Genomic DNA, 24,670 nt, shown 5'->3' with positions numbered 1-24,670 from the left:
ATAAAAAAAAAAAAAAAAAAAAATATATATATATATACGTATACACATATATACATATATATATGCGTGCGCACACAGATGCATGCACACACACAGCTCTTGCTGTTCACGGTAGTTACGGTGTGTAACGTCGTGATCTCTGGATTTGAAACTGAACAATTGCTCCCAGGGGAGATGCAGAGGAGTAAGCCTCTGGTCAACATTTTCATCAACCCATCAATACGTAACCTTGTTTTCTGTGTGTCTGCTTAAAGACGTCTTAGTTAATATAGACACTGTACCACTGATACACTAAACCCAAGGTCAGTGGCATTTTAACTCACGCCTGAACACAGCTTATCCAACACACACATTTCCTCCATAAGGCACGTCAGGAACACTGGCCAGCACCTCAGCCTGGCACTTGGGCGCTGTTTCAAACAGCGAAATCACCAGAAGTAAGTACAGAAATGTGGAAAACGTAGCACTAAATATTCGGTGAAAAGGACACTTGGGTGCAGTATGATCTGAGAACAAGGAAGAGCGTCATCTCCTTCAGCGTCAGCTGGGAACCTGCACGTCAGGTGACTCCAATTATTTGCCCCTTTGCACGTGCCTCTGAATGACCACGAAAGCATCGCGAGCACGTTTTAGCAAGTAGATGAATTCGCAAAAACAGAATCTGTGAATAGTGAGAATTAACTGCGTGTATATAAATATATATACACACGTATAAAATTAAATCCTCACATATACACATGAATATAAATACGTGAATTTATACACCTATACCTATGTGTATAATTTCTCTTGAAAAAGTCAAACTAAACACCGTCGCCTATAATCATTTGTATTGTTCTAACTTGGTTTGCCCAAAAAAAAAAAAAAAACAAAGTTCCTCGAAGATGTTTAAAATTATTGTCCTATTGCGGTATTACTTTAGGGTGTTTATGCAAAGTGTATTTTTCAAAATACAGGTATGTGGCAAAAGCTGCGTGTGTGCCGACCCGAATGGTTCTACATACTTACGCCGCTAAGAAATACAAAAAGGGTGATGTTACTTCTTAAATTTTTTTCTTGAAATTTTCTGGCAGGTCCTTTTTAAAGACCACAGCAGTGGTAAACAGCGAACGTGTTTTTAAAGTTACTAAAGTGAAAAATTAAACTTTCACCTGTGCTGAATTGTAATGCTAGGGGAGGGGTCAGGGCTGGAATAACCGAAACGAATTTTGAACAGGGCTGTTAAACGATTTCAGTGCCAGTGAACTGAACACAAAAGACAGTGGTTCCATAAAGTAATTGCTGTATGGGGACTTCCCTGGAGGTCCAGTGGTTAGGACTCCGTGCTTCCATTGCAGGGGGCACTGGTTCGATCCCTGGTTGGGGAACTAACATCCCACGAGCCTTGGGGCACGGCCAAAAAAAAAATTGATGTCTAAGTAGGTGCTGTATGTATATATGCTGTATATATGTGCCATATGTGTGTATATATATATATATATATATATATATATATATAAGTATACATTTTAGCTTATGTACATCTGTATATGTAAACCAAAAAAACAGAAATAACCTGCCCAGGCCAGCACCTCTGAGAGCCACCCAAGGACAGCCCCTGGCATGGGCCCTGTGGAGAAGTTTTGGTGTGGGGTGTGTGGCTGTGAGGGGCCTCCCACAGTGCCAGCTCTGACCCTGAGAATGCCCCAAATTGGGAATTTTAAAGCTGAGCCGCAGCCCCACCCACCCAGGTCAGAAGATGTGAGATGGGGCTGGGATCTGGCTGGACGTGGAGCAAGTTATCCACACTGAGCCCCGACTTCCTCTTATAATCCTCCTCCCAGGTCGTTGAGAGCCGTTGTTATACCCATTGGACTGATGAAGAGACTGAGGCCCAGAGAGGAGACATCGCCCACCTGCGTTACACAGGGGTGAGGCCAGGATGCTGGCCCAGGCTCCCTGCCCCAGGATCTCACTCCCAGTTGTCACACCGTCAGCAAAGCAGGACTTCCACCCAGCAAAGAATAAACGTACCTTCAGCCGGTCCCTGAAGCTGAGGACCTGGTACTCCAGCTCCCGGAGCTGGGGCGGGGCAGAGTCCGTGGACCTCAGTAAATCCAGGACATCCTGCAGGGGCCTCTCGAGGGGCACCCCGGGCCCATCCACTCCATCCTCGGTTTCTGCTTCATCGTGGCCTTCCTGGCCTCCGGGGATCTCGTGGTTGCAGAAGGGGGAGCCCCGTGGCAGGTCGAGGCTTTCTACTCCCAAATTTCTCCACCCAGGCTGCTCCACAAATGAGCCTTCCGCCAGGTGGAACACCTCTGGCAGGAGGCCCAGGGGCGGGGGGTCCTCCTGGGCCCCCTCTTCAATGGAGGTGTTGGGGCCAATGGCCAAGGGCAGGAAGCCCACGTCGGAGGCGGATGCTGTTGTGCTGGTCTCAGTGTCTCGGGGGTCCTCGGAGCTAAAGGAGTCCATCTCAGGCAGCTCCTGACTCCGGCTCCGCAGGCCAGGCCCCCGAAGGTCACCGTCGGACAGGCAGCTGAGGATGGAGGTGGCCCTCGGCCTGTCCAGCAGCAAGGCTTGCTGTGCCGGCTGCTGCAGGACAGACTGGAGAGGGGGATGCGGGAGCAGCCTCAACAGCTGCCCCAGGGATCACAGCGAGGCGCCCAGAGGGCTTCCCCCACAGACCCTTGCTCTGCATACCCACATTCTCAGGATGACTGAGGTCCAGCAAGGTGACTGGCAGCCCGGAAGTGCTGATAAGAGCCTGGCACCACTCTGCCCTTATCCCTCATCACCCCTCTAATGCACTCCTTTCCAGCCCCAGTCTCTGAGTCAGACCTCATTTAACCATCACCACACCTCCCTGAGGGTGGGCACCGGCTCATCCTCAGGCCACACAGGCGAGGATCAAAGTGCGAGAGTTTTAATCCAGGCGAGCTGACATAAACCCGAACCCCTCCCCCTCACCAACCGAACCAATAATAATGGTTGATGTTCAGACAGCACCATCTGTTTTTGCCAGGCATTCTTGTAAGCACTCCTCATTAACTAAGTCATTTAACCCTTACAAAGCCCCATCAGGGCGGTGCTGTTGTTCTCATTTCTCTGATACGGAAATTGAAGTCCAGAGAGGTTGAATGACTTGCCCAAGGTCACACAGCAGATGAAAGGCATAGACAGAATTTGGACCCCAGGCCATCTGGCTCCAGAGTCCATGCTCTTAACCATAGATGATTTTTCAACCAAAGTACACTGGGACCACCCTGGCCAGACAATCACGTTTCCTCTAAATGCACAAGTTGCCCAGCTCATATAAAGCTGCCTTCCGCACCTAAGGTCCAGAGGCGGGAGACAGGTTCATCCAGCTCAGCATCACCCTCCCTCTGGGCTTGACAGAATGTCCTTGTTTTTGTCTCTGTCCCTGGACCCTCACTGGGGCACCTGCTTTGGGAAGATACTTGAACACATGCAGGATGACGTGTGTACCAGGTTATTTACAGCCCCGTCGTTGGTAACAGCAAATAACTGAACCTCAATATCTTGTTAAATAAAGTGCGATTTTTAGCCAAATGTGGAATGCTGCACGGTGCAAAGAATGAGGAGCGCTCTGGGAATGACAGTGTCCAGTACATCACTCGGTTAAGGGCTGCTGTGGGAGAAAGGCTGGGAAAGAGGCATCTGCTCCCAGACGGCACGGAGCATCTCTGGAGGAATATGGAGGAAGGTGACAAGAGTAGTTGGTGCTAAGGAGGGGACCCAGGTCCCTGGAGGCCACAGGAAAGAGGTATTTTACTGTACAGGGTGTCAAGGTATTACCTACTGGAAACATATACTAAAGGGTAAAACAGACTGGAGGCCAAGGTCATGGCTGGGGTGGTAGAACCATCCAGAGAACCCCATCCCAGGCATCCGGAAGAACCAGCCAAGCCCAGGACCAAGTCCAGAGGCCCCAGAATGGAGGGGTTGGCTGCGAGAAAGAAAAAGTACAGAAAAACACCCAGGATAACCCCCAAACAAGGGAGGCTGAGCCCAAAGTTTGCTGCTCAGCCCAGCCCCCTGTGCTGGCCCCTGGGGAGTACCCCCCACTCCCGATCCCAGCTCCACCACGGCACCCCTGCCCGGCGAGGCTCACTCACCAGGTAGTATCTCTCCCGGAAGCTGGGGGTGCTCGGGGGTGTCCAGTTGTACAAGAAGCCCTTCCTGCTGCCCACGGAGAACTTGCCCGTGGGGCTGGGCGACACCAGGAAGCTCTCTGTATCAAATGGGCTGGAGGAGAGCAGAGGCCAGGGTGTCATCGATGGCCGGAGGACACTGGAGCACAGACAGGACCCAGGAGATGGAGGCTCGGGGAGGGGCAGGCACAGCCAAGGGACTCCAAATCCACGTTCTCAACCCTTCTGGCCACGTCTCTCAGAGGCTCGCTGCCCTGAACGCCCTTAGCCAGATGGCGAGGGGCAGCACTCGGCCACCACACAGGTGAATGACACCCCCCTTTAGAGGCCTTTCGAGAAGCTCAGCAGACCAGAGGTGGACACTCGGCTCTGCCGTCTTCTGGGTTAGCCACGTCACTGCCCCCCTCAGATTCCTCATCGGTCAGGGGGCGCCAGTCACAGTCACAGGGAAGGCCGCAGATCCAGGGTGAGGAAGTGATGCGTCAGCCCGGCCCTCGCCTGCCCTTGGAGCAGGCAGGCGTGGGTCAGCCCTCCCTGCCTCGTGCCTCCCTGCACACAGGCCTAGCTCGCAACTTCTGGGGCCCAGCCCAGCCACGAGGGCCTGAGGCTCAGAGGCACTGCCTGGACACCCTTCCTGCCTGCCCAGGGCAGCTGCAGGCCGGCGGGATACCCGGGTCCTTGGACTTGCCCGGCTTGGGGCTGCATGGCGCTGGGCCACCCCCTGCCCCGTACACTTGAGAGGCGTGCTCGGCCCCACTAGACAAATGAAGACACTGAAGCTGGGGTGTCACTTGTCCAAATTCACCCGGCTCACCGGGGAGAGGGCAGTGGCTCCAGTGACCCCGGCTTGGACCCCACCCCAGGGAGGAAGGAGAGACCGGCCCCAACTGGTCACAAGAAGCACCAGAGTAGAGGAAGTGCGTCTCAGCCCCTTTGCTCCTGCAGCACCTGCCCTGGGGAATGAGGAGAAGGGAATTTCCTCGAAACCCAAGGTTTCATTTGGGAGAAAGAGCTCTGCTACCAAAACCAAAACCTGTGGAAACCACCATTGATCACTGAAATGGCATGCACAGTGGAGAGCCCCACCCTGGGCAGGGGTCGTTCTCACGCGTGTCCCCCATCCATGGGGCTGTGGGCTGTGGCCCAGGGAGGACTCAAGGTGACCACTCGGCGTTATGCCTGATGGGTGGCAGGGGTCAGCGGGAAATGAGGTGGGCACAGCAAAGCCAGTCCTCCTGGGCAGAGGCAGGCTTCTCCCAGGAACCCAGCCCAGGGGGCTGCTGGAAAGGGTCCTGGCCAGCCCAGGTCTTTATTTTATTTTATTTTTTAATATTTATTTATTTGGCTGCACTGGGTCGTAGTTGCGGCATGCAGGCTCTTAGCTGCGGCATGCGGGCTCTTAGCTGTGGCATGAGGGCTCTTAGTTGCGGCATGCGGGCTCTTAGTTGTGGCATGTGGGCTCTTAGCCGCGGCATGTAGGATCTTTTTCCCTGACCAGGGGTCCAACCAGGGCCCCCTGTATTGGGAGCGTGGAGTCTTAACCAATGGACCACCAGGGAAGTCCCCAGCCAGGTCTTTAACAGCCACTGGGTCAAAAGTGAGAAGGGAATCAAAAGTCAGAGGGGGGGGGGGCGGTGGGGTAGGCAGGGCTGCAGGGAAGGGTCTGGGCCCCAGCCTGTCTGGGGGGCAGGATGAAGGCAGGGCTGCCCAAGGTGGATGCTAAGGCGTGGTTAGGCCACCAGAGGGAGACGGCGAGCCCCCTTCCCCCCACCCCGCCCCCTCCTCTCTGGGTGGGAGTTTGGGGCCGGCCTCCAGTCGGGGCAGTGGGCCCCGGGCAGGGGGAGGCAGCTACCCCGACTCACTTCCACAGCACCTCCAGCTGCAGCTTGATGGTGCCCAGCTCTGTGATGTCCACCACGATGACCTGCGGCCGGGTTGTGAAGAAGTCGGTGATGTCGCAGGTCACTGTGCCCACCGCCAGCGAGCTCAGGCCCCGAAGCTCTGTCACCTGCGGGGATGGGGAGTTCTGGGTGGTGTCGGAGCCAAGCCCCGCCCCCCCGCGGCTCCCCGGCCCCGCCCCTAAGCCCCACCCACCTTGAGCTCCAAGTTCTCGTGCAGGGTGGGGATGAAGACCTTCTCCTCCTCGTCCCAGGTCTGGCTGTCGTCAGACTCGATCCGGCCCCTCAGCTTCCAGCGCTGGCGGCCCAGGCGCAGGAGCACCTGTGGGCCAGGCCCACGGAGGGAGGGGTCAGCCGCCCCCCTTGCCCCCTGCCTGGGGGCCCTCCCTGCCAACTGGGTTGGGGCGGGGACAGAAACCCAGCTGGGGCCCTGGTTGCCAGCAGCTCCCAACCCCCAAACGCCTGGTGAGGAGCCCTGAGGTCTGATCCCGCCCGGAGCGTGGCTGTACCTCATACTGGTCTCCCGGACAGAGGCGTGCGTAGCCCACCAAGCCTGGAACACAGAGACGGGCTAACCTCTTCTCCACTCTCCTCCGTCCCTGTCCCATGGGTCACAGGCCCTCACACGAGGAGCCCCCCATCACAGGGTGGGTATCAGCTTCGGGGGATGGGGGGGATAGGCCTTCATGATGACAGTGGACAGGCCTGGGCCCTCACTTTCAACTCAGAGAGGGAATAGGACTTGCCCGAAGTCACAAGTCACAGGAGTGGAAACGAGGGCTGGGCCTGGACCCCCGGGATTCTGGCCAACCCTCCGCACAAGCCCCAGGGTCCCCGAGAAGGCCTGATGCTCCCTCCACACTGGCACCTGCCCAGCCACTCTCAGCCCTGTTCTGTTACCTTTCATCCTGACGTGGAACTCGCCCAAGTGAACCTCCAGGGCCCCCTCGATGAGCCACATGTCCTGCAAAGCCCCACACAAGGTGGCTCACCGCCTGCCCCCAGGCTCGGCCACGGGGGACGCACAGACCCTGCCAGACAGAGGCCCCCGGGCAGAGAGAGAGGCTTCCTCAGGGCCCAGGGAACCCCAAGACCGGCCCGACCCTCGAGGCGCTGCCCGCCACCGCCGCCCACCTCGGTGCACTCCTGCAGGCTGCGGCCCAGCTCTTGCAGGCTCTCTCGGGAGGCGCGGCTCGGCGGGCACCGGGAGAAGGCCCGCTGCATGTTGGAGGCGCCGTCTCGCAGGCGGCACTGGATGCAGTAGCCTTCGTAGAGCTCGTCCACCTGCGGGGCGCACCGGCCAGTGGGCGCGGCCCACGCCGAGGGGCGGGGCCCCGACCTGCCAGTCACTCGCCCCGAGCACCCCTACGGTCCCACCCCCGTAGAATGTGCGCTCGCGGGGCAAGGACCAAGTCTGTCTCGTCCGCTCCGCATCCCCAGCACCTGGCAGAGGCTGGCACCCAGCGGGTGCACAGTAAAAACTAGCGAACTGGCCGGGTGGGTGCATCGCTTCCCCTCTCCCTGCCCGATTTTTCAATTGTGAAACAGGGAAGGTGGGTTTGTGATATTCTGTACGCCCACTGGGCTCCTGGGGGAGTAGAGCAAGCTCACGGAAGAGTTTGCAGAATATAAAACTTAAGGCACTTGCTGTGCGACCCTGGGCCAATCCTTTTCCCTCTCTGGGCCTCTGCAATCCCATCTGTATGATCGGGTGGTGGGACTCAACATTCCCAGCCCTCTAACCCCAACCCCCTGATCCCCATCTCAGGGCTCAGCCCCTGCAGGCTCTGCTCCTCCTCGGCTCTCTCCAGCCACCTGGCACCCAGAGAACCTCCCGCCACCGCCCCACTGCTAACCCAGCAGAGGCCCAGCAAGCCTGGAGACACCCCCCGAAGCCAGGCTGACCTTGCTGATGTGAAACTCCATCTTCCGAATGTGCCTTTCCACAGAGCGTGTTTGCTTCTCCCAGAAGAAGAGAAGATGCTTCAAAAGTAGCCTGCCCACACTCCCCCCAAGCCCCTGCCACCCTCCTCCAGGTAGCGACACACAGAGCTGCGCTCAACGCCAGGCCAGCCCCTCACCATCCCTAAAGAAGGCGCATCACTGAGCCTCAGTTTCCCCATTTGTAAAGTGGGGAGGAAACCCAAGTATTCCTCCCATGGGACGGCCAGGAGGATGGAATGCAAGCGAAGACGTTATTCTCATCCAGCCAGGCCCAGCCATGGCCCACCTTGCTTACCACGTGCAGACAGGAGTTTCCCTCACCTTGTCCAGGTCATAATAGAAAGCCTGCAGGGGAGGAGAGAAAGGAGGGAGTCAGGACTCCAGTGCTCCTCCAAGACCCATGAGGCTATATCCCAGGGGTGCCTGAGCTCAGAGGACAAAAAGCCAGCGGCCACTCCGTCCTCTGAGGCCCGCAGTCAGCAAGCTGTGGTCCAGGCCAAGCAGGAAGAATGAGTAAACACATGGGCTTTGGGTGAGGCAACTCTAGGCCTGACTCTGTTTGCCAGCTGTGTGTCTCAGGCAAGTTTCTCTACCTGTCTGAGCCTCCATTTCCTTATGTAAAGTGGGGTACCAACAGCACCGACCCCATAGGGTAGTTACGAAGAGTAAAGGACGGTGTAAACTCAACAAGAGGGGAACCAGTGCAATTTGATTATTTAAGGGGTGACTTTAGCCATGACCAGAGGGATTGAGAGTGGGGAGAGGCAGCCAGCACCACCCAGGAGTTCAGGTCTAAGGAAACTGCAAATCCGGACTGGTCCATCCGGATTTGCAGGGGGCCACGGTGTAGCCAATGAAAAGAATATATTGTTGGGATGGGGGAATCTTTGTATAAAGGGCCAGATAGTAAATATTGCAGGTTTTGCAGACCACATGGTTTCTGCCATTGGAGCATGAAAGCAGCCACAGACAATATGTAAATGATGGGTGTGGGCTGTGTTCGGATAAACTTTAATTCCAAAACAGGCCCTGCTTTGCCCACGTGGGTTAGAGTCACTATATCTGAGCCTGGACGCATTTCCACAAGGTTGGCGATCCACTAAGGAGAAGGACTAAGATGTGGGAGAGTATGTAAGTTGCGATTTCATTTTTGTAAGACAACTGTTAACCAAACCACTCTATATGCACAATCTGTAAATTTGCATGATTATGTGACCAGGGAGGAAAATATGGTAAGATAAAGACTAGATTGTCCTCAAGGGCTAAACAGGGTGGGACAGAGAAAATTGCAGACAGGAACCAGTCAGGCAAGAAGGAAAAGATGGATTAACCCTGTGCCAACGTCTGTTTTCCTACATATGCATTTATGTGACATTGTACGTGTAGGATTATGAAATTAAAACTCTATGTAAGGGGACTTCCCTGGTGGTCTAGTGGTTAAGACTCCACGCTCCCAATGCAGGGGCCCCTGGTTCAATTCCTGGTCAGGGAACTAGATCCCCGCATGCATGCCGCAACTAAGAGTTTGCATGCCTCAACTAAAAGATCCCTAGTGCTGCAACTAAGACCTGGCGCAGGCAAAATAAATAAATATTTTTTTAAAAAACACACACAAAAACAACTCTATGCAAGAAATTAAGAAATAAGAAAGTTCCCAAGGCTTTGGAAAGAAAAGTAACTGCACAGCAACTTCTCAGAAACTGAGAACCGGACCCCAGGTGCATCGTCCCTCTGGTGGCCCCAATGCAGTTGCTGCCCCTTCCCTGCCTCAGTGTGCCCACCTATGAAATGGGAGTAGCTAACACATACAGACCTTTACATAAACCTTGCGTCCCTTAGAGTTACTTCTAGAACAGAGAAAGAGAGACCGGAGGACGTGAGAACAGCCACACCCACAAGAGAGGGAGGCTCGGCAAGTGCTCGGAAGGGCCGGGAACCAGGCAGCGCCTCCTTCCGCCTCTGCACTGACCCATTTGCCCACCAAGGACAAGGCATGAGTGAGCTTGCCCGGCCTTCCCTTCTCCAAGTGGGCCGGCAGGCTGGGAGCCCCGCATCTCCCACCCTGTCGACCCCCGAGGTCTTCTTTGCTGGGGCCAGGATGTAGAGGTGAGGGGACACGACTGATAGATTCATTCCCCACCTCCTCGTGTCTGCAGTCCCTCCATCAAGCCGGTGGCCCGCTCTCTGCATTGGCCCTTGGAGGAGCAGGGCTGGAATGAGCTAGAGAAAACCATAGACATCAAGGCCTCCTGGTTTCTGCTTCCAGAAGTTCTCATTAAGGACAGGAGGGGTTTTCACAAGGCAGCAGCCGGATAGAGAAGAGGGGCTGGGAGGGACTCCCCAAGATGCAAAAGAAAGCCTCCCCACTGGAGAGATGCAGGCACCCAGCAGTGGGGTCCTGGCAGTGCCAGCAGATAAAATGCAAGATACCCAGGGAATTCCCTGGTGGTCCAGTAGTTAGGACTCCACGCTTCCACTACAGGGGGCACGGGTTCGATCCCTGGTCAGGGAACTAAGATCCCGCATGCTGCACAGCGTGGCCACAAAAAAAAATACAAGACCCCCAGTCACATTTAAATTTCCAATAAACAATGAATACTTTTTTTTTTTTTAGTATAACTGTGTCCTGAAGATTGCATGGGACATACTGAAAAATGATTTGTTATCTGAAAATCAAAGTTAACTGGGCATCCTATTTTTTTGGTTTCTTTTTGGTATTGGTTTTTTGTGGCGTTTGTTTTGTTTCTTCTAAATCTGGCTTTGCTAAGGGGGTGGCAGAAGCCCAGAGCAAGTGAATCCTGGGCTAGACAGGTCCCAGGGCAGCCTCAAAGATGCCACTCGGATGAGAGCAAAACTGCAGAGCCGCTGGACGTTGTGGGAACACGCAGGGATGATCAAGGACGGACGGTGTCAGGGCCACTGGCACAGTGACACACCCTGGATTCAATGCCTGATCCAATTTCCTGCCATCATGTAAGCCACCCTGATTGCAGGGGGCCCAGATGGCCAAGCGCTACAGAATAGGGCCATCTAACGTAGACACCCCTCTGTACACCCGCCTACCTTACAGTTACTTCTAGAACTAAAGGGAGGTGGCCCGAAGATGTGTGAACTGCTGCACCATGTGAGGCCCGGGGGCTGCCGGGAGCTCCCCACCAGTCTGCGAGGTTAAATTCATCCGGGTCCAAGTGAGGTTCATTCATCAAAAATAAAGCCCACTCCTTAGGCCTCTGAGTTCCGAGACTGAGATTCACACCCGTGATGCAGGCAACGGGGTGAAAGAGGGTCCATCTTGGAACCCTGGCCAAGGCTGCTCGCCCGGGAAGGGCCCGGGAGGGGTCTCACCAGCCTGGAATTCCTGCGGGTGTCCTTGTGGCATCCTGACAGGTAATCCAGCTCGGCCTGCTGGACGCACAGATACTCCCTGTGAGGAGAACAAGGAAAAGGAGTTGGAAAAGGAGCAGAGAAAGGAAAGAAACAGGCAGATGAGCAGAGTTCCAGGGAGGAGGCAGCCACGGCCACCAGCAGGGGGCGCTCAGCAGGCTCAGGGGTCAGAGGGCAGACTCAGCCCACCCCCCGGAAGCCCAGTCCCAGCTCGCCCAGCCTCCACATCCCACACACCCAGGGCTGTGCGCCCAGCGCTGTACAAAATGGGGAATCCCTTAGGTAATTCCCCAAACAGCCCTGCAAACAGGAGCTACTGTTATTATACCCGTTTTAGAGATGGGCAAACTGACCCTGAAGCAACTCAGCGCAGGGTCACACAGCAGGGAAGAGGCTGAACCCAGGTCTGAAACCAGGCAGTGGCCTCCAGAGTCCAGTATCTTCACCCCAGCCCGTGGGGAGGTTACAGAGAGCACCCCTCCCTCACAGCCAAAGGCAGGCCGTCCTGCTGTCTGGATGCCCAGGACCAGAAAGGGTCCTGACAAACCCACTCTGGAAGGCACAGAAAAAGCCACGGGCCCGAGGGGACTTTTCATGTTGTGTTTTCCGCCAAAAAGAGACTCGGACATGAAACCTGAGGTCTGGACTTGGGGGCCAGGTGGGGGCCCCGTCCTGCTCCATTGTAGATTTGCTGGCTTACCCCAGGAAGGTGACTCACCCTCTCTGGGCCCACTTACACTACCTTCTGCCAGACCACAGCTCCCTCAGGGGTTGGGCTCCCCAGGAAGAAGGAGATGCCCTTGACCCCAGACAAGTCTCAAATGTGCGGTCCTCACAGGAATCACCAGAAGCTTTCCTAGGAGAGCGGCACCTTGGAGATAGGCCTCCACCCTCTGGGCACATCCCCGGCTCCCACTCAGCACCAGCGCTGGGCGCACTGTGGGATGACCCCTGCGTAGGGAGCCAGGCACCGGCACGGAGGGAGGTGACATTTACCCTAAGCCCAGGGGACAGCGGGGCAGGCAGCCTTGGCCCTGGAGCCCCACTCTCTGCTTCCTGGCTGTGGGATCCTGGACAAGATGCTTCCCATCTTTGGGACTCAGTTTCTCGCCTGGAAAAGGAGGCTAAGAGAGTCTCTCATGGCATCAAGGACACGATGTATATGAAGCACCAAACAAGTCATAGAGCTGCTGCTGCTGTTATTATTATTATTATTAAATTAGTGAGGGATGAAGAGCAGGGTCACAAGAGGTGGAGAGCAGGACAGGGCATCCCAGGAAGAAGGAAAAGCCTTCCATTCAGCAAATGCGCGAATACCCCTCCCCCCACCTCAGCCCCCATGCTGACCTGACCACTGTGCCCCTAATGTGCCGATCAGGCTCCTGCCCCAGGGTCTTTGCACAAGTGGCTCCTTTGGCTTGAAATGTTCTCCCATCATCTGCAAGGCTCACCTCTTCAGGTTTTTGCTCAAATGTCACCTTCTTAGTGAGCCCTTCCTTGAACACCTTATTTAAAATCAACCGCACACCTTCTACCCTGATTTGTTTTCCTCCATAGGAGCTACCACCCTCTGACATACTCTCTATTCTACGTTTCTATATTGTTTATTGTCTGTGTGTCCCCCACTGGGATGTCAGCTCCGCGGGGGCAGGGGTTTTTGTGTTTTGTTCATTCCCGTACCCTGCGCCTGGCACTTGATAAGCCCTCAATAAAAATATGGGGAATAAGTGACTGAATCTTCCTGTTCCCACCTCTGCTCAGTTAATCAGTCAGTCTCTTCCTCACTTGAATCCAGCCTCCCTGACCTCCAGCTGTTGTGCAAGCTCCTACTGCAGGGCCTTTGCCTGTGCTGTTCCCTCTGCCCAAGATGCTTGTCCCCCAGAGGCCAGCACGATGGCTCCTTCTCGGAAACCATCAGGACCTCCTCAGTGAAGCTCTCCGGGCAGCCCTGTGTGACAGGCCTTCCACACGCTGTCTCTCCATCACCTCCCTCACTGCCCTCTGGGCTCGTGGAAGTTACGGTATTGATCACATTACTTTTTATCACCGTCTCCCCCTCCACACGGTGAGCTCCATGAGACCAGGGTCCCCCTGCCGTATTCACTGTGTCCCCGGTGCCCAAGGACAGGGCCAAGCACATGGCTGCACCCAGGACATGCTTGTTGACTAAACAGATAACCAGGAGCTCCCTCTGTGGCCTCTTACAGAAGAGACCCACCCACGTTCCCCAGGAAGAGGCAGAGAGGACCAAGCAGACGAGGACAAACAATGCACTTGTTAAAGGCAACGAATAGCCATCCTTACTTGAGGCCTCTCTTCAGTGCTTCAAAGATCTTCTTCACTTGCTGTGGCTTGGGATCCGAGCAGACAGACCCCTTCCGCAGCGTGCCATACATCTTGGAGGATTTCACAGGCATTCGAGACCTCACTGAGTTCCTGTGGACGGACTTTCTGTGAGAAGGGATGGGGGGGGCGTGGTCAGAGCAGGGGTCTGGACCAAGCCCTTCTCAGGGGCAGGCACTTTGGGAACAGTGGCCAGAGCCCCAGGCAGTCAGCAGACCTGGCTGAGTCTCACCCCACTGCCACCAAGCTGCGTGGTCTCAGGAAAGCTGCCAAGACTCTCTGGGCCTCAGTTTTCTCATCTGTCAAATGAGGGCTTGGATTTGAGGATTAAAAGAATAATAGGGGCTTCCCTGGTGGTGCAGTGGTTGAGAGTCCGCCTGCCGATGCAGGGGACACGGGTTCGTGCCCCGGTCCGGGAAGATCCCACATGCCGCAGAGCGGCTGGGCCCGTGAGCCAAGGCCGCTGAGCCTGCACGTCCGGAGCCTGTGCTCCACAACAGGAGAGGCCACAACAGTGAGAGGCCCGTGAACCGCAAAAAAAAATAAATAAATAAAAAATAAATTAAAAAAAGAATAATAACACTAACCTGATATGAGAAATTAACTTACAGTGAGAAATACAATCAAGCAGCCCAAATGCCAATGCTGTCTGTTTGTGCTCTTCATCAAGCTCTGTGCAGGCAAAGCAACGTGGGAGGCCAAATCATAGTCCAGTGGTATACCCATGGGTTGGGTACCTGTTGGCTTTGCTTGCCCCACATCCATTCCCCTCCCTCTGTTAATAGCACCTCAATTTCCCTCGGGGGCATCTCCCCAACCCTGCTCTTTATACATATAGTATGGAGGGAGGTAGCCTGACAAATCACCATACACACACACACACACACACACGCACACGCACACATGCACACACGCACACGCCCATGCATCCATGGGCATTCTGAGGCACATCCATGTCCCAGTACTGGGTTAGTCAACATATTCCACTTCCTTGGAAGAGAACTTCTCCCCCTTCCTTCCTCATCTTCCTCGGATGCACTGAAGAGCCAGCTTCAACCATGTGCACTGGGGCCCCCCACAGGGATGGCCAAGCAACAAGAGAGAAGGGACAGGCCCTGGACAGCCTATGGAGCAGACGGTCCATTGGCTCTACACTATTGTTGGTCCTCAGACCACAGTAGGAGGACCACTTTCTCAGGGGTTCACCATTTCTGCTTCACTCAGGAGACATCCTCCCGCTAGAAACCCAGCTCCGAGTGTCCCTGGATGCCCTTCACAGTCTGCTGCCCTTTTAGGGTCTAAAATCAAGGGCACAGGCTCATTCATTCATTCCAACACTCACAGAGTGGGGCTTTCTCTGAGTCATGCAACATGATGGGAGCCAAGGGGCCAGAGTCCCACCTTCAAGGGTTCACAGTCCTGCGGGGAGGGGCGGGGGGCTTGTGGTCTGGAGAGCTGGGCAGGGGGCAAGTGGACACAGCTCCAGCTCCTTCACCAGGCCTGGGAGAAGGGCCACTGGGCCATCGCCAAGCCCTGGTCCCCAAGAGGCCTGGCAGGTGGCGGGGCTGTATTTCCAAGCCAACCAGATGCTGCACATTCCATGCACGGTCACAGGGTCCTGTGGTTGTGACTCAGTAGAGCTGTCCTGTCCGCCCCTGCTGTCGGGCATCAAGCCCCAAACCCTGTGGTTCCCCGAAACATGGGTGCACAGCCACATTACAGGCCAACGTGCCAGAAATACAGATCCCGGGGCTTGCCCGGGCATACTGAGAACTGGGTCCCAAGGATGCTGCATCAAGGAAGGACCTGGAACCCCGCCCTGGAAACCTCAGGGGCCTCACCAAGCTGACAACTCATATCATCTCATGGGACACAAGCTCCTGGTCAGCCGCCCATGTCCAAATTCTAGCCCCAGAGGGCACAGGTACTTAATCTACTGCAGCCTCAGTTTCCTCATCTGTAAAAGGAGGATAATAAGAGGGCCTGCCCCACGGAGTTGTCATGAGATAGTCCTTCATTCAACAAATATTTACTGAGCTCCTGTCATATACCAGATGCCATTCTAGGAGCCAGGGGTAGAACAGTGACCAAAACAGACAAAACCCCTGCCCTCGTGAGCTGCCCTGCCAGCTGGGGAGACTGTGGGAAGTGGTAGCAAGCACAGACTCCGGAACCACATGCTGGGGTCTCTATCCGGCTCCCCCAGTTATAAGCTGTGTGACCTTGTGTAAGTTATTGAACCTCTCTGTGCCTTGGTTTTCTCATCCATAAAATGGGGACCAGAGAAAGGGTTGCTGTGAGAGTTACATGAGTTAACAAATGTAAAGAGAGTCAAGCAGTTCCCAGGAAAGAGTAAGTGCTATATATGTGCTGAAGTTAATAAGGTAATTTTTAAGAGTACATATCAGTTATATTGTACAGCAACTATACTTCAATTTAAAAAATTATATATCAGGGCTTCCCTGGTGGCGCAGTGGTTGGAGTCTGCCTGCCGATGCAGGGGACGTGGGTTCGTGCCCCGGTCCGGGAGGATCCCGCATGCCGCGGAGCGGCTGCGCCCGTGAGCCATGGCCGCTGAGCCTGCGCGCCCGGAGCCTGTGCTCCGCAACGAGAGAGGCCGCAGCAGTGAGAGGCCCGCGTACCGAAAAAAAAAAAAAAAAAAAATTATATATCAGATAGTGCCTAGTGCCAAGAATAAAAACAAAGGCAGGATAATGAATGTAAAGGGTGAACAGGGAAGGTTCCTCCCATCAGGCGATGCTTGAGTCTGGGTAATGTGCACGCAGCCCTGGGGACTACGCTCACCCCTGCACCTGCCGTTGCTGTTATTCATATATTATATGTCAAGGGACACTTTGCAGAGCCCAGGCAGGGACTGTGCTCCCTCCTCCCCGACCCTCCCGGAAGCCACATCAGCCACCTCTGGGAACACACCCTCCACAAAGTTGCCATCAGCAGGCTGGCAGGGACAGGCAGGGCTGCAGCCTCGAGAGAAGCGGGTTTCAGACAGGCTAGGGTCCCCGGCAGGTGGGCAGACAGGCAGGTGGGGTGGGCGAGCAGCTTGGAGGTGGGGCTGCAGGAGCCCCGCTCACCTGCCAGCTCCCAGAGTCCCACAGTTCCCGGCAGATGCGTGCCCTCGGCTGGATCCCACTTCCATCTACCTGGAAACTTCCTCGCCCTCGCTCTGTGGCTGTGCCTGATAGCACCGGCTCCTGGGGAAGCTCTGAACCCAGTGCTCTTGTCTGAGGTTCAACAGAGCAGGTGTGGTGGCCAGCCCCGCCAGGGACGGTGATGTATGTGCGGTCTCCGGATGGCGAAATCAGGTTTCATGTCTGGCCCAGTGCCACAGCTGCCAGGGCAGGGAGCAACCTCCAGGGGCGGATGTCACAGCAGTTCTGGGAGGACATCCCCCGGCACGCCAGAGGAGCTTCCAGATGGGCACGTGTGACCCACGGGCCCCAGCCCTCATGTGAGGCCGCTGGGCCAGCCCTTCTACCTGGTGTCGTTGGGAGACACTATCGGAGGCCCGCTGTACGGCTGCTGCAGGTGCAGGATCCGGAGGTAGGAGGGGCTGGGGGCGGGGCAATAAATAATAGGACGGACTGGACACGTTTCAGGTGAGGACTCAAAGCTGGGTGTAAGCGCACCTTTCCTCCTGCATCTGGTGGTACTTGACGCCCAGGGATGATGACAAACACGCGCACGGCACTCGCAAAGGTCAAGCTCTGCTCTGGGTGCTTCACGTGTACTAGCCTGTTTCTCCTGATACATGTCTCTGAGGTCTAGCCCTCCTCTCTGCCCCCTTTCTCTAGCCTCCTCTCCTTGAAAATCAAGGGCTGCTGCTTGGTTTTCACACCTACACTTCCCAGCCGTCCCAGTGGAGGAATTCCCAGGTGGTGCGGACCTTGCAGGGTCTCCTGGCTCAAGAGGGTCCCTGCCTGAGGGAGGGGATACCCGGCTGAGGGATGGCAGGAAGGGGTTAAGAGCAGCCCGTGCCTGTCAGTCAGGGCAGAATGGGACAGTGTCAGGGCCTGGCTCTCTTCTTCATCTGCCCACCTTATTATGTACGGCCTTATGTTATAATATACTATTACATATTTATTATATGTGGCCTTGTTATAGCAGTCATTCAACCTTAGTGTAAAATTTCCTCACCAGATTACCTCCCCAAGTGAATTCTTTGATTACACAATAAAGAAAAAAAAACAACCCTGTCCAGAGTCAAAGGGGCTTCAGGTGCCAGGGCAGGGATAAGGGTTGGGGACATCTAAGTGGAGCCGGGCTCTTCTGCTCTCCTGTCTAAGGTTATTTTTGCCCGACCTGCCCCTGCTGCTGAGCACATTGGCAATGTGGCCGTGTTTCAGTCTGGTTGGATTACCTGGGAAATAAGGCCAGAGGTGAGGCCTGAAACCCAATCCAGACCATCCAGCCCCAGAGCCAGGGTCCAGATCCCTGGGAGTTGTACAGAGACAGGAAGTTAAAAATAGATGTGCTGCTTCTCTGCCATCACGGGCAGCTACTTCCTCACCCCTGGCAAGGGGACTACAGAGAACCAGGCCCGATGGAGGCCACTCAGGAATCTCAGAACCCGTCCAAGCCAGGCATCCTCCAGTAGCCCCTGCAGGGTTGGGGGAGGGGGGCAGGACGGGGAGCCCCAGGAGGGGTCCAGGACATTTACACCACTGTCCCACAGGCCAGCTGCACACCCACTTTCTGTCCCTCAAAGCTCATTCCCACCTCAGGGCCTTTGCACCTCTGTCCCCTCCACCTGGAAGGCTTTCCCACGCCCACACCCTGTCTGCACGTGATGGGTTCCTCTTCTCTCTGCCTTCGCTTAAATGCCTCACTGGGGGCCTCCTCCAAGCCCCCTGCTGCCCTCCTGCCTCCCTGCTTTAACCCCTTCAGGGCACCTGCCACCAGCTGCATCCATCTTGACTATCACTGGCTTATTGTTTTCCCCATCCTGAAAGGATGGCGGGGCCTGGGTCTGTCTCCACAGCCCGGGACGGGGCCTGACCGGAGCCAGTGCTCCATAAATACTTGTGGAAAGAATTAGGGATTCCTAGGGGTGCTTCCAGGATTTCAGCCCTGAGATGCCACTCCTCCCAGGCACACCTCAGAACTGAGAAGCTGAGCTGCCCTGAGACAATGCGAGTGAGCTGGGAGGGCCTGACCGCAGGGTCAGCCTCACAGTGATGGGGGGTGGGGCGGGGGGAGGGGAAGGTGGGTCTAATGCACAGCTGGGGAGCCTATGGACAGAGCACGAGGAGGGCCTGCCGGGCTCGGGTGGTCCGCACCCCCAAACCCCAGGAAGTGGCTTTGAAGCCAAGGCCTGATGAGATTAAGCGGGACCAGGCCAGGTGAAGCGCAGTGGGGAGGGTTCCAGGACGAGGGCAGGGCCTCTGCAAAGCCCTGGAGGACAGAGAGGCCAATGCGGCTAGAGCCCAGGGCTCAGGATGAGGCTGGCCAGCCAGACCCTGCCACGTGGGGACCGGATTGCGCTCTCAGTGGGACGGGAACCTCCGGAGGGTTTCAGGTAGGGGAACGCCAGGATGAGATTTGGTTCTGCGCCCTGCTCTGGCTGAGGGCCCTGCCTGCCCACCACGGCTGTTCAGACTGGCAGCCGTTTGGGGCCCTCGGGATTCCTGGAACCAGGGGACCAGCACGCCTGGGCTGGCAGGGCTGTGACCCCAGGAGCAGAAACGCGCCCTCCTCCCAGGCATTACCTGCAGCTGGAGGAGACACATTGCAGATCAGCCGTGAACTCACGTCTGGAGGGTCAGTACTAACCAGGCCTGTCTCTGCCTGTCTCTCCTCCTTGGAAAACTTCCCACAAGCCCCCACTGCGTGCCAGCATGTGCCGACAGCTCACCATGTGTCACCCCACTGTACCCTCATGACAAGCCCATGAGGGAGGGACATTTGTGATCCCCATTTCGCAGATAAGGAAACCAGACTCAGAGAGGTGAAGTCACTTGCCCCAGGTCACAGGTGGCCCTACTTCCCATTCTATCAAACAGGAAGAACAGGGCTTCCCTGGTGGCGCAGTGGTTGAGAGTCCGCCTGCCGATGCAGGGGACGTGGTGGGTTCCTGCTCCGGTCTGGGAGGATCTCACATGCCGTGGAGCGGCTGGGGCCGTGAGCCATGGCCGCTGAGCCTGCGCGTCCGGAGCCTGTGCTCTGCAACGGGAGAGGCCACAACAGTGCGAGGCCCGTGTACCGCAAAAAAAAAAACAAAAAACAAAAAACAGGAAGAACATTCCATCCTAACCTGGCCCCTAGGATACTGAGTTCCAACTCTGAATCAGTCTTGCCGTGTGACCTTGGGTGAGCAGCTCTGCCTCTCTGAGCCTCAGTTTTCTGATCTGCCAAGTGGGCCTGATAAACTCAAGCAGATCAGCTTCTAGGATCAACTGCCAGGAGCATGTAGGGTGACACCTGTTCAGATCTGAAGCAAATTACAGCTTTCTCCCAACACCAAGCGTCTCACTCACAGACACACAGACACAGACATACACAGACAGACAGACAGACACAAACACATACTACCCTGCGCCGCAGGCCTGGCGTGAGAGTGAGCCTCCGGGTCACTGGTCTGGGAGGAGGATGTCCCCGCCGGCCCCCCGATCCCTGGCCCTCAAACAAGCCTCCCACACACAGCCCGGGCAGAACTTACGCGATCCTCCGGCTCTGGGCACTGCTGAAGCCGGCAAAGGAGGCGCTCCGGCCCATGACCCCCACAGCCCCTGTGTCCCCAGAGGACAGGAACCGCACCCTCACCGACATGGCTGTCACCTGCAGGGAGAGGGCAGGACAGTCAGCCTCGAACTGGCACCCGGTGAGTGCTGACCGCAGGCTGGCTACCCTCCACCGTGGCCCCCAAGGGTCCTACAGCAGCCCCAGAGAGGGGGCGGCTGGTGCTGCCCCCAGCTCACAGATGAGAAAACCGAGGCTCAGTGAGGTCAGGGAGCTTGGGGCGGGGGGCAGGAGCAAGATTCGAACCCAGGTCTCTGCACCCTGTGCTTGGGTCCTTGATGCCTGTGCGATGTAGGGGGCACCCAGCAACTCGTGAACCAGCTCCTCTCACCTCCCCTCAGCTGCTCCTCTCTGCCAGTAACCCTGACCCCCCTCCACAAACCCCCACTGAGCACCTCCTGTGAGCCAGATGCTGAGTAAGGCAGGCCAAGCCCTCGCCCCCCAGGGCTCCAAGTCCAGCAGGGGGCTGATGGGCCACCATTACAGTAGGGAGTCCACAGCGAAATGATGGGGGTACCAGACCCACCCATGGAGGAGGCGACCAAGAGCTGAGAAGGAAAGGCGAGGAGGGAAGAAGGGGAAGGGGAGGGGAGGGAAAGGTATCTGAAGCAGAGGGAACGGCATGAGCAAAGGCCTGGAGGCACAGAGGACAAGGTGTAATCCAGAAATGGAAAGAAGTCCAGGGGTGTGGGGTGTGGCTCCAGGTGAGGTTGGAGAGGCCAGCAGAGCACAGGTCAGGGCGGCCTCGGTGGCCCCAGGAAGGACTTTGGCCTTGCAATTGGCAAAGGGTGACTGGGAGCCACGGGAGGTTTTGAGCAGGGGGTGAGTCAGCCCAGTTCACATGAGGCCAGGCTGCTGGCATCAAAGGCTTCCAGAAGCCACAGATCCATTACCCCATCTCTGACCCAGGTTGCAGGGAGGCCAGCCTAGAACCCTGGCTGTCTTTACGTTTTTCCAAACCATCTCGAGATTGGAAAAATGCCACCACATCCTTTGGGAATATCGTCCAGTGTCTTCCAACACAATAGGAAAGTTCTCCCCCATATCTAACCTAAATCTCTGCTGCTACAGTTTTATACCTCAGCCCTCAGCCAGGGAGGCGTCAGTGCAAGGATTCCGGGGACCCCACTGCCCTGAGAAAGCTCCGCTCCGCCAACTCCCTCTTATTCCCGCTCGGTAGGGCCCCTGCTTCCCACATCCCCTCCACCCAGTGGCTGAGCCCAGACTCCACACCTTTGCCCACCCTGGGGCCTCTGCCTGGAATAACGTTCCCTTTGCAGCCACGTCTATCCAGTGTCTAGTCCTGCATTTTGTTTGTAGTCAGCTCCCACCACAAGCTCCAGAGCCCTCACTCTGAACCCCCTGGCAGATCTGCATGACCCCCACAAGCTTCCTCCTCCTCCGATACCTCCCGCAGCCCAGAGTCCCACACGTGCTGTGCATAGGTGAGCTCTGGAAGCAACAAAGCCAGACCTGGGCTCAAACCCCAGCTGCAGCTGTGCCGCTCACCGGCTGTGGGCCTCGGTGATCACATCTGTAAAATGGAGATTCAGAAAAGGACCAAGGACACAATGTGCTGACAACACATGATGTGAAATAGACACCAGAAAGAGCTGGTTGTCTGTGTGCCATCGGCTGACCAAGACCCCAGCCTGGAGACCCCAGGTGCTGGGGCAGATGAGCCAAGGAGCGACCTCTGGCCCCAACGGAGGAAACGGCGAGCGTCTGCGGAGCACCCACTGAGTGGAGCCCCAGTGCCGGGGACTGTCCCGTGCAATAGGTCCGTGAGCAGCAGCCTGGTGTACGGATGGGGAAATTGACACAGTCTGGCAGTGGAGACATCACTTACTGAGTGCTCATAATTAGGCCGGCTGTCCACTACGTGCCTTACGTAAATTATCTTAGTAGAGCCACACAACCCCCTGAGGTGTAGGAGCTGTTGCGAACCTAATTCAATAGGTGAGGAAACTGAGGCTCAGAGAGGTAACAAGACGAGCTCAGGGACCCAGCTAGGAAGCGGCAGAGCCAGGCTGAGAACCCGAGTGTGACCGATGCCGAGCCAGCGCTTCTCAGGTACGTGGGCAGGCATCCCGCACTCTGGGGGTTCGCCCCAGCCCCACGGGAGGACCCTCACGCCCCCACAGTCCCTACCTGGGCTGTGCTGCTGCCAGCTTGGAGCAGCTCACAAGAGTCGACGGTTAAATTTTCAGGAATGTTGGTAGCTTGAAATCAGCCATGACAGAATTAAGTACAGCGTGGAAATGGGCAAGTGCTACAAATTAGGTTTTGTGGTGTTTTTGTTTGTTTGTTTTTCTGCCTGTTGTTAAACTTTTATCAGCATACCACTGCCCCCACCCCTATCAGCACAGGCTCTGGGTGGCACTGGAAGCTTCTCAAACTGCTAAACACGCCCTTCCTCCATCCTAGCCAGGATGAGCAAGGGCACAGGAGGGAGCAGGCAGGGAGATCCCCAAGGTCAGCGGGTGGGACGTGGACTCTGGAGGCAGCCCCAGGGGGCTGGGGACCGGAACGCCCTCCCTCCACCTTCTCCCTCCACATCCCCACCACCCTCCCTCCCAGGCCTTCTGGGTCATTCTTCCAGCCTCCCCCAGGTCCTCCACTTCAAGATAAGGGAGAAAGACGATCGCTAAACAGTTCCTCTGCATGCAGTTTGCTAGAACAAACCCAACCATCTGCCTGCCCAGCGTTAGGAAAGGAGGACCGAGGAGGAGAACTAAGGTTCAGTGCAGACCCATGCAATGTGCCAGCACCTGGCTGTAGGTTGATTACTCACAACAGGGCCATGAAGTTCAATGACCCCACTTTTCATATGAGGAAAGAGCCTCTAAGAGGTGAAGAGGCTGGCTCAGGGAGCCACGTTTTCCAGTGTGAGGTCTGGCTGTCACGTGGGGATTGGCCTCCTGGCTAGACCCTCCCAGCTCCTCTTCCAGCCCAGATGTCACCTCCCCCAGGAAGCCTTCCTGGACCTCCCCCCAATCCCTGCCTCACTTTACTTACAGTGGACGGTGAATGGTGACTTGTCTGCCTCCCCGACTAGACAGAGAGTTCCCTGCAGGTGGGGCTGGGGGCGTTCTCCAGGGCCTGAAAGAGTCACAGCACATCTTTATGGGACCAGAGGACAAGAATTGAAAGGCTGGGGCTGCTTCCCCCACTTCAGCAGGCAGTGCAGCCCAAGGCACAGTCAGTGGAAGAACAGGATAAAGATAAGAACTCCCACTATGTGCTGGACTCCAAGGCAGGGGTGGACAAATGACTTCGGTAAAGGGCCAGAGAGTGAATTTTTTTGGCTTTGCAGGCCTTATGGTCTTTGTCACAGCTACTCAACTCTACCGTTTTAGAGCAAAAGCAGCCACAGATAATGTGCAAATGAATGAGCCTGGATTTGTTCCACTAAAACATTATTTACAAGAGCAGCAGCTACTGATGGATGACCCCTGGGTGGCCAGCACTCCTTCTGCTACCTGCTCTAAAGGTTTAAAATCTCATTTAATACTCCCAACACTATATGAGGCAAATATTATTATTATGCTTCCCATGTTGCAGATAAAGAAACTGAGACTCAGAGAGGAGGGGAAATGACTCAACCAAGGTCACACAGGTCGGAACTGCCAGAGCTGGGATTTGAACCTGGGCATGATGGGCTCCAAAGCCCAGCTACTTCATGCTAGGATGCACCTGCTTCCGCAGGGGCTGTGCTGAGGACACTACCCGCCCTCCGCTGCCATGAGCCTGAGCAGGAGGGAGGGGGCCCCAGAATGGAAGCAGGTTCATGACCCAGACCTGCCAAGCTAGAAATGTAGCACTGGGGATGGCTGAGAAACATCAAGCCCCATCCCCTGCAGGCTTCAGGGTGTGGGAGCCCAGGTCCCTTTGGACCAGCGTCAGATCCCAGCAGCGCCTCTCCGGGCCGATCCCTGGTGGGGCTGATCCTTTGAAGTTGACCCTTGTGATCTCACCCAGCGGGCTGCAAAACGATCCCCTCTCTGGTGGACTGGGCATGAGATGGCCGGGCTGAGACCCCTGGAATCCCAGGAGCCTTCAGTGGGCTCCTGACAAGTCTCAACGGATGTTTGTCACCTTTAACCAAGGGTCATACTCTTAATGTCTAGTTGTTGACACAACAGCAGGACTGACCACTCAGAATAGAGGCTGGGCACCTTGGAGAGTCCC

At 56.0% G+C, this 24,670-nt stretch overlaps 1 protein-coding gene across 4 annotated transcripts in view; it reads right to left on the bottom strand.

Annotated features, from left to right (window-relative positions):
- Positions 1 to 24,670, bottom strand: part of RIPOR3 (RIPOR family member 3) — a 73,277-nt gene that overhangs the window by 10,033 nt on the left and 38,574 nt on the right. For 3 of the 4 annotated variants that reach the window (XR_003003837.1, XM_024750416.1, XM_024750418.1), the window contains exons 2-13: positions 20,400 to 20,518; positions 13,685 to 13,831; positions 11,342 to 11,420; positions 8,318 to 8,341; positions 7,958 to 8,011; positions 7,187 to 7,336; positions 6,953 to 7,016; positions 6,562 to 6,605; positions 6,249 to 6,374; positions 6,017 to 6,162; positions 4,119 to 4,248; positions 2,014 to 2,586 (exon numbers count right to left, since the gene is read on the bottom strand). Coding sequence is in view for 3 of the 4 variants with exons in the window: in XM_024750416.1 (XP_024606184.1) it covers positions 2,014 to 2,586; positions 4,119 to 4,248; positions 6,017 to 6,162; positions 6,249 to 6,374; positions 6,562 to 6,605; positions 6,953 to 7,016; positions 7,187 to 7,336; positions 7,958 to 8,011; positions 8,318 to 8,341; positions 11,342 to 11,420; positions 13,685 to 13,831; positions 20,400 to 20,518 (1,656 nt within the window). In the remaining variant the exon portion in view is untranslated. The remainder of the gene's footprint in view (positions 1 to 2,013; positions 2,587 to 4,118; positions 4,249 to 6,016; positions 6,163 to 6,248; positions 6,375 to 6,561; positions 6,606 to 6,952; positions 7,017 to 7,186; positions 7,337 to 7,957; positions 8,012 to 8,317; positions 8,342 to 11,341; positions 11,421 to 13,684; positions 13,832 to 20,399; positions 20,519 to 24,670) is intronic. The other variant, XM_024750417.1, reaches the window with a different exon arrangement.

The sequence above is a fragment of the Neophocaena asiaeorientalis genome, unplaced genomic scaffold, assembly GCF_003031525.2.
Source record: "Neophocaena asiaeorientalis asiaeorientalis breed wild unplaced genomic scaffold, Neophocaena_asiaeorientalis_V1.1 scaffold606, whole genome shotgun sequence".
Classification (NCBI taxonomy): Eukaryota; Metazoa; Chordata; class Mammalia; order Artiodactyla; family Phocoenidae; genus Neophocaena; species Neophocaena asiaeorientalis.
This window is presented reverse-complemented; position numbering and strand designations above follow the sequence as displayed.